The sequence below is a fragment of the Oxyura jamaicensis genome (genome assembly GCF_011077185.1).
Source record: "Oxyura jamaicensis isolate SHBP4307 breed ruddy duck chromosome 4 unlocalized genomic scaffold, BPBGC_Ojam_1.0 oxy4_random_OJ86259, whole genome shotgun sequence".
In the NCBI taxonomy this organism is placed as follows: domain Eukaryota; kingdom Metazoa; phylum Chordata; class Aves; order Anseriformes; family Anatidae; genus Oxyura; species Oxyura jamaicensis.
Genome location: NW_023303867.1, coordinates 1 through 9181, shown reverse-complemented (window position 1 = coordinate 9181; position 9181 = coordinate 1). Strand labels below are relative to the sequence as shown.

The 9181-nt window shown below is 44.3% G+C and overlaps 1 protein-coding gene and 1 long non-coding RNA gene across 3 annotated transcripts; both read left to right on the top strand.

Annotated features, from left to right (window-relative positions):
* Positions 1–6: 6 nt before the first annotated feature.
* LOC118157232 (toll-like receptor 2 type-1) lies at positions 7–2704 on the top strand. Its single transcript, XM_035311491.1, has one exon. The coding sequence runs from the start codon at positions 22–24 to the stop codon at positions 2344–2346; it is 2325 nt and encodes a 774-aa protein (XP_035167382.1). The 5' UTR covers positions 7–21; the 3' UTR covers positions 2347–2704.
* Positions 2705–4073: 1369 nt separating this feature from the next.
* On the top strand, positions 4074–9174 carry LOC118157230. 2 transcript variants are annotated; one of them, XR_004746589.1, is made up of 5 exons: positions 4074–4103; positions 4214–4396; positions 4903–4996; positions 6066–6133; positions 9117–9174. It is a non-coding gene; the product is annotated as an uncharacterized LOC118157230 (long non-coding RNA). The 2 variants fall into 2 exon arrangements; XR_004746588.1 differs by having other exon boundaries at positions 4081–4396.
* Positions 9175–9181: the final 7 nt, after the last annotated feature.

The window sequence follows — 9181 nt, the reverse complement described above, 5'->3', positions numbered from 1 at the left end:
CATACCTGGCAGGTGTGGGCCATGTACGTGGTCTTGGCTGTCGGTCTCTCTGAGGAACAAGCCCTGAAGCAGGCCTGTCCTTCATGCGATGCCACACAGTCTTGCAACTGCTCTTCCATGGGCTTGGACTTCATTCCCTCGGGGCTCACGGACAAAATCATGGTGTTAGACTTGTCCCGCAACAGGATAAAGCACATCCGAGCGCGTGATCTGCAGCAGGCTGTGAACCTGAGAACCCTGCTGCTGCAGTCCAACAAGATCAGCTCCATAGACGAGGACTCGTTTGTCTCCCTGGGGAAACTGCAGCTCTTGGACTTGTCAAATAACGGCCTTGGTCACTTGTCGCCAGGGTGGTTTGAGCACCTTTCTTCGCTCCAGCGCCTCAGCATTCAGGGCAATTGCTACAGGGACCTGGGGGAAAGTTCTCCCTTTTCTAGCCTGAGAAACTTGAGCTCTCTCCACCTGGGCAACCCGCAGTTCTCTGCAATAAGGCAAGGAAACTTTGAGGGCCTTACGCTTCTCAACCAGCTGTGGATCGAGGGCAACAATCTCAGTCTGTATGAGCCTGGAAGTCTGAAATCAATTAAGAAGATAAATCACATGATCATAAGCATAAGAAGGGTCGATCTGTTCTCAGCAATTGTTCGGGACCTTCTGCACTCTGCCATTTGGTTAGAGATTAGAGAAATTACATTGGATATTGAAAATGAATCACTGGTGCAGAACTCTACACTTCCTTTAATGATACAAAAAATGACTTTTACCAGAGCTTCATTCTCAGATAAATATGCTAGCCAAGTAATGCTGTTATTGAAGGAAATCACATCTTTGCGAGAGGTAGAGGCAGTAGATTGTGTGCTTGAGGGGAAAGGAATATGGAATACTACAGCACTTGAAAGAAGTGGACTAGGTTCTGTTGAAACCGTATCAGTGACAAATATGACTATTCTGCATTTTTATTTGTTTTTTGACCTGAAAGATTTGGAGTCACAAATAAGTAAACTGAAAAGACTCAGCATTGTAAGCTCTAAAGTTTTCATGGTACCATGCAGGCTTGCAAGAAATTTTTCATCACTTTTGTATCTTGACTTTCATGATAATTTGCTTGTAAATAATCGCTTAAGTGAGACAATCTGTAAAGGTGCTTGGCCTTCATTGCAAACTTTAAATCTAAGTAAAAATTCTTTAAAATCCCTAAACCAGACTGCAAAATATATAACTAATCTACCCAAACTGAATAATCTTGACATTAGCCAAAACAATTTTGGTGAGATTCCAGATGTGTGTGAATGGCCAGCAAATTTGAAATATTTGAATCTCTCCAGTACTCAAATTCCCAAATTAACGGCTTGCATTCCCTCAACTCTCGAAGTGTTGGACATCAGTGCAAACAACCTGAAGGAATTTAATCTGCAGCTGCCATTTCTCAAAGAGCTGTACCTTGCAAAAAACCAGCTGAAGGCCTTGCCTGATGCGGCAAGCATTCCTAACTTGGTGGCCATGTCAATCAGAAGAAACAAGCTCAGCAGCTTCTCCAAGGAAGGGTTGGAGTCCTTCAGGAAAATGGAGCGGCTGGATGCCAGCGCCAATAACTTTATCTGCTCCTGTGAATTCCTCTCCTTCATTCAGCACCAGGCAGGGATAGGCCAGGTGCTCGTGGGGTGGCCAGAAAGTTATATCTGCGACTCTCCGCTGTCGGTGAGAGGGGAGCAGGTTGGAGCCGTGCAGCTCTCCCTGATGGAGTGTCACCAGTCCCTGGTGGTGTCCTTGATCTGCGCTGTGGTTTTCCTGGTCATCCTCATCCTGGTGGCCATCGGGTACAAGTACCACGCAGTCTGGTACATGAGAATGACATGGGCATGGCTCCAAGCCAAGCGGAAGCCCAAGCGACCCCCGCCAAAGGACATCTGCTACGATGCTTTTGTCTCCTACAGCGAGAACGACTCCAACTGGGTGGAAAACGTCATGGTGCAGGAGCTGGAGCAGGCGTGTCCCCCCTTTAGGCTGTGCCTCCATAAGCGGGACTTTGTGCCCGGGAAGTGGATTGTGGATAACATCATTGACTCCATCGAGAAGAGCCACAAAACGCTCTTTGTGCTGTCGGAGCACTTTGTGCAGAGCGAGTGGTGCAAGTACGAGCTGGACTTCTCGCACTTCCGCCTGTTTGATGAGAACAATGATGCGGCGATTCTCATCCTCCTGGAGCCCATCCAGAGCCAAGCCATTCCCAAGAGGTTCTGCAAACTGCGGAAGATAATGAACACAAAGACCTACCTGGAGTGGCCTCATGAAGAAGAGCAGCAGGAGATGTTTTGGGAAAACTTGAAAGCAGCTTTGAAATCATAGGACAAGCTAATGGTTCTTGTTTCAGTGTATTTACACAAAGGATATAGGTCAGTGTTTATTCCTGCTAATAAATTTATCTTTCTTATTTTTCTGCCTAACAAAAACTGGCTTTCCTGTGGATAGTCATGTTAATAAATGAAATAGAGCCACTTTAGGCTTTCCAGTGATTTGATATTCTGATCATCTCTGCTAGTAACGGTGATATTTGGAAGTCAAGCTTGATTTTAAATACTTTTTCTAAATACATTTAGCTGAATTTAGTGTTTTTCTGTACTCTTTCCTACTGTCACCATATCACTGATTAGTTCCTGACAATCCTTTTGTAGTTTACAATTGAAAATAAATCCAAGTTCTTCAATACTCCCGTCAGTTGTTCTTTTGTTTTTTCTTTTTCTTTCTTTTTTTTCTTTCTTTCTTTTTTTTTTTTTTCAGCACCATCATGCACAGAATGCTATTAAAATTACATTCTGAGAAAGAAAACTGAGATTTTACATCAAAATGTTTTCTGAAGCCCTACCATTGCCATGGAACATGAAACAGACAGTATTGAATATGTACGTCTCTGCTCATAAGAGCTGCTTTCTGGCTGCTCATGCTGGAGTCCGTACCACCATGCACAGGTTGGGTTTTGCTCAATAGTAGTCAAGGATGTATTCTGGCATCTTGTACAGTAACTGTTGAAATTTGGAGGCATTAAATCAACGTATGTTTGTTTTTTAATTTTCTTAGTCTTCTTTCTCCCTGGGGATTCTTGTTTCCCCCTTTGTGGTTACCACATGTCCTTACCTACCCATAGAAATAGTTGCTTTCTTTTTGTGGCGTGCAAGCACGTGCTTCTAATGAGTGGGGTAGATGGTACTGTAGACTGCTTTCTGCTCTTCTGTTTTGCACAGCACATTTAATTAATTATTGGGCCATGCACCCCTACACACTTGCCGCTGTAACCAGTGCAGAAAGTCTACACTGGTAAGAGGGAATTCATCTTTTGTACTCCAGTGTGAGATACGTCCTGGATATACTGCATTGCTCTTCACCAGTTGGAAAGGGAATTGTGACAAGAAGGTAGATACAAATGTTTATGTTAGGATAGCTGGTCTCACCCTGAGTACCTGCAGTTGGATTTATTGTGGGTTTCTTGTGTTTAGAGCTGCTTGTGGAAAGCTGAATTGTCTCTGGAGGGATAAATTTATTTGTGAGTTTGGATAACTCAGCATTTCCATGCTCCACTTTTCTTGTAAGCACAGAAGTGTAAGCACAGAAGAGTACAGATGAATCTTGATTAAACTTTATACATCCAATTATTTTGTGGTGAAATGCAAGTCTTGATGTATGAGCTGAGAGTCCAAGTAAGTGGTTGAAAAATGAGGAAATTTGCTTATACATGTGTGTCTCTGCAGGCATATGTGTCCATAAATATATCTGTGTATGTGCCTATGTATATGTACATATTAACACTTCTGTGTGCATGTGTATGCATAGATACACAAGATTGCAGCTTCTGAGGGTTAGCATGCAAACTCCACTTTCGGTTCTACTTTCCTGTTACAATGACACCTCTAGGGTTAGTCCACAGTCTACAATGGAATTTCTCTGTTCACCCTCTTGGATCAGAATAGCTCAAGGGCTAATCAAATCTGAGTTCCAGGCAAGTGATGAGTGAATCATCTGATAGCAAACACTGAGCACAGATAAGATTGATTCGGAGGCTGCATGCCTAGAGGTAAGGCGGGAAACATTTCAGAGAAGGTCAGGCAGAGGTAAGAAAAACCTTGACTTTTATGTGGTATGCTCTCACCATAGACACAGAATTTTATGGGCTCACACATTTAAAGAAGACCGACAGTGTTACTGATCTTATGCCAATCAGATCCTCTAGGTGGGAATTCCCCTGCTTGCATAGCCCAAGTTGAGAAGTGAAGTGGGAAGGAGACAGCAGCACGAGAGGTAGCTGAGTGAAGAGTGATCACCAAGAGAGAGATGAAACGTGAAATAAGTTAACCGGCACCCAGACACCAGAGCTGGAGCACCAGGGAATGTTTTCTACATGGAGGTAAGTCTGCAGGTGGGTGGAGGCTGGAGACACAGGGAGAGAGTGAGGCTGCAATGCCGTAGTGAGAAGAAGGGATGGAGCACTCGGGCTATCTAATCTCCACCACCATGTTGCCCTCCTCTGCATGGGAGAGTCAGGATGCTTGGGTCTGCTGGGCATGGTCTGGCTCCTGTGGGAGAGCAGGGCGGGGGGAGGATTTCTGGCTGCTGGCAGGAGCAGTCACAGGCAGCTGGCGGGGCTGCACGGCAAGCAGCGAGAGGGAAGGCTCCCTGGGAGAGCCGGGACATGCTGATGGGAGCAACGTCCTTCAGGAAAGGGTGACAGAGGAAAGCAGCACATGAAAAAAAAAAGACGAGTTGGGTTAGGCTGTGTCATTTCATCTCAGTTTCCTCTTGGGAGGGTGCCCTATGTGTGTTTTGTCGCATTCATTGTTTTGCACCATTTGTATGTCACTACCACCTGCCCAGGGAAGGCTAGGTGTGAATATTGGGCTGCTTTTGTTTTAGGAATACAGCCAGGAAAGAGCTCAGTGAGCAATGGTCTTGGGGCTGCGTGATCAGGTAGCTACTTATGTCACTCCACCCTGTTGCACAGCCATGTGTGAGTGTGTAGGTATATACGCATACATACTTTTAAAGAAATGCTGGTGGGCAATACCCAGGATGCATGCAGTCCACATACAACCAAGTGGAAGTGACGACTTTCCCAATCGACTTGTGGATTGATCCTTTCACCAACCAGTGACCGCTCAGACTGCAGCTCTGCTAGAAGTTAGTAGCTCTCTTTTTGCTTGGTACTCTTTCCCAAACCAGAAACAGTTTGCATGCTATTGGCATGCAGTTAAATTCACCTTTATCAGCATTTATAGAACCTTGCTCTGTTGACACTTGTTTTCTTTAAGAATATGTGCATATACTTCTACTGGCCTGGACCAGGAAAGATAACCCTGAGCATGTCTGGTGGCTTGGATCTTTTGTCCAGAAACCAGAAACACTTTGAAAATTTAGTTCATCACTGTGCCTTACCATACAACCATATCTGTGCAAGTTTCCGCATATTAGCTGTGTTTCAGTTTCAATGTGACATTTTTTTTCTGTCCACTGCAATGGGGAACAAGTGATTCTTTGATAGGCTGAAGATACGGAGTGGGGCTGTATTTCTGAGCAGATATGGAGAGGCCTGAAAGGACCCTGGAAGTCAGGAAACTGCATTATCAGACAGGAATGGGAAGGGGAAAAGAATGTCTGAGAATGAATGAGAGTAGGAATGGAATTTCCCCAGGTATCTGTCCCGTGTGACAGACAAGCAAAACAACCTTAAACAGGTGCTCAGGGAAGTGACAATAAAGAAAAATCTCTTCCTGTACCACCAAACTGCGTTCATTCCTTCAGTTCCTGCTGGTAAGGAGAGTTGTTGGGCTCAGCTAGTGTTTCTGATGTAGCTAGCACCTGCCCAGTTACCTTCTGTTCTGCCAACTTTCCATCTGTAAATAACCTACCTATAGATAGATTTTGATGGACTGTGTTGCCTGGTTGTTTCTGTTTGCTTGTTTTTCTAACAGTGGGTGGTTTGACAGCAACTTGGGCTTGCTATTCATTTTAGAAATCCCACTTCAGTGTGTTGCTTGTGAAACCAATCTTAGCCACAGCTTTTCTCCTGTGGCTTACAGCACTGTGTTATCCAGGCAGCCTTGTGTGACCAAAGAAGCCCTGTAAAAGAGCCTCAGCTGGATAGCATGTGACTGTGACTACAGATCGTAACTCTTTGGGTGGGATTCACCTGCTAAAATATCTAGATGCCTAAACCATTTTCAGCTGGTGGTGTAATTTCTCTTGGAGGCATCACATCTTAATGTGGGTGTCTAAGAGACATGACGTGAATTGCCCCTAAAAGGTATTTATCTTGATTGACTTTGGAGGACATAGTGAACAACCAGCTCAGCTGTGGGCATCTGAAGTCTGGGGAGATGAATATGTCCTTCAGGACCCAAAGCTCCACATCAGAGAAAGAGAGAGATTAAAGGAAAATAGCAGAAGAGGTCAAAATGCTTGTAGTCTTTTAGGTGGGAAAAGATGGAAGGACTGAAAAAATTATCCAGATCCTTTCCTCCTTTCCCTGTATGCTCAAATTCTGCCCCTTTTGAAAGATTTTAAGCAACTCTGGCTAAAAACAATGCAACTAGAAATGGTAGGAATTGTCTGCCTAAACTTCCCTATTGTGGGTCAGCTACTGTAAAACAACCTGGGGTATGAATTCAAACTGCAGTAGATCTTCTGCACAGAGTCTCAGTGGGATGACTGAAGGAGAAAATTCTCCTCATGAGTACATCTAACCCAGTTAACCCGATGTAGGTCCCATGATGACCTTTGGGAACCTGTTCTCTGGTCTTTTTTGGAGTTGGTTCATTCTTCTCACCCTTGGTAAAATACCTCCATCCCAGGGGTTTTGTGACACACTGAGGTATATTGTCTCATGCTTGAAAAGTGCTCTTTTATCCTTGCCAAGAAAGCATAAACAAAAAAGATTTATAACTCAATATGTAATATGTGTTTTGAAAGGAAAACAGCCCTTCCAGGCTTTAAGAATTGTTTTTCCAGCTCCTTGAAGGGAGAGAAGATCTAATGTCTCTGGTGGAAGGGAGGCCAGGCTGGATTTTATGGCAAGCTCTGTAACACAAAAAGCCATTTCAAATCAGTATTATAAAAGGCATGAATGTGAGGGGAAAGAGAAGTGAGACAGAATTTACAGCTGTGTGGATTTTTTTTTGAACCATTTTTGGTCTAGAAGATGAGGAACAGGTTATGAGGATTGAGAAAAAGTTGATCTAGTCCAGCCAAGTGATCTGAGCTGCAGGAAGCTCCAAGAGCCCCTGGATCTTCCTTACAGCTAGGCCCAACCAGCCAGATCTGCCACACAGACCTAAAGCAGAAAAAGCCCCTAGCAGAGGAGGAAGATGTAGCAGTAAAAAGGAACAGCTAAGAGTCAGTTGTTTACAATGGTCAATTTTCAAAGATTAAGTTTCAGTATGAAGTGTCAGACTGATCACAGCATGGTAATGATGGCCTACAAAGACATCTAGGCAAATACCTATCTCCCTGCTCCTAGCACACATACACCCAGAACAGCCAAAGGCAAAGAAAAGGACAGAAACATATTCAGCCTGCTTCTCCTTATTGCCAGAAGTGAGATTAGACATATGCTGGTATGAATATTACATGTGAAGGTTACTATTTCAGACAAGACACTGACTCTTATTGATGTGACCAGGATTTGAATCACATACTGGAAGCAGGACTTGAATGAACACTAAAGTTTGCAGATGATAGTAAATTTGTAGGAGCCATTTTTTCTCTAGGGTAGAGAGTCCTTGAAGAGAGATCTTGACAGACTAGAGGGCTGGGCAATCACAAACCACATGAAGTGTAACAAGAGCAAGTGCTGGATTCTGCACTTGGGACAAGGCAACCCTGGCTCTATGTACAGACTGGAGGACGGGAGGCTGGAGAGCAGACCTGTGGAAAGGGATCTGGGAGTTCTGCTTGATGTCAAGTTGAGTATGAGTCAGCAGTGTGCCCTGGGAGCCAAAAAGGCCGACCATCATACCCTGGGGTGCATCAGGCACCTTATGGCTAGGTGGTCAAGGGAAGTGATCGTCTCGCTCTGCTTTGTGCTGGTGCAGCCTTACTGTGAGCACCGTGTGCTTGCAGTTTTGGGTGCCACAATATAAGAAGGACATAAAACTATCAAAGAGCCTCCAAAGGAGGACTACAAAGATGGCAAAGGAACTAGAGGGGAAGATGTATGAGGAGCGGCTGAGGTCCCTTGGATTGTTCAGCCCAGAGCAGAGCAGGCTGAGGGGAGGCCTCATGGCGGCCTGCAGCTCCCTCACGAGGGGAGCGGAGGGGCAGGTGCTGAGCTCTGCTCTCTGGGGACAGTGACAGGACCCGAGGGAACGGCATGGAGCTGGAACAGGGGAGGGTCAGGCTGGGGGTTAGGGAAAGATTCTGCATCCAGAGGGTGGTCGGGCACAGGGACAGGCTCCCCAGGGCAGTGGTCACAGCACTGAGCTGCCGGAGTTCAAAAAAGCATTTGGACAACGCTCTCAGACACAGGGTCTGATTTTTGGGTGGTTTTGTGTGGAGCCAGGAGCTGGACTTGTTGATCCTTGTGGGTCCCTTCCAACTCCTACTTTGTGATTCTGTTTCCCACAGGACACAGGCTCTTAATGTGACCAGGATTTGAATCACATATGCAAGACTCTTCATAGTAAAAAATGAATATACAAAGTAATATTCACAAATCCAGAGGAAAACTACTTAAGACAGGATTGGGGGTGGGATGGGATGTATGGGGACTATTTTCTAAACAGGCAAAGGATCATATTAGTAAGAATGTAGTAATTATTCAGATGTTTAGCTAAATCTGTCAAAAATGTGTACAACTAATTAAATTGATAGTCCTAATTCTAAAACTAGAATCCTTAGGAGAAAAGAAAAAAAAATGAATTCAATATACTTAGCATTTAGCAAGTGATTGTGGAATATGTATGTAGAGTGTCCCTTATTTGACTAATGTATGTAATCTCTGAAATGCATTAAAAACTGATATAGTCACAGTGTCTTTAAAGGGAACAGTAAGGGTTATGTTATAGCTATTATACAAAATGTAGCTACTTCAGAATTAAGTAATCATCTTGTATTTTCTCTATTTCATATTTTAGGAAAAAAAAATGTCTACACATACCTGGCAGGTGTGGGCCATGTACGTGGTCTTGGCTGTCGGTCT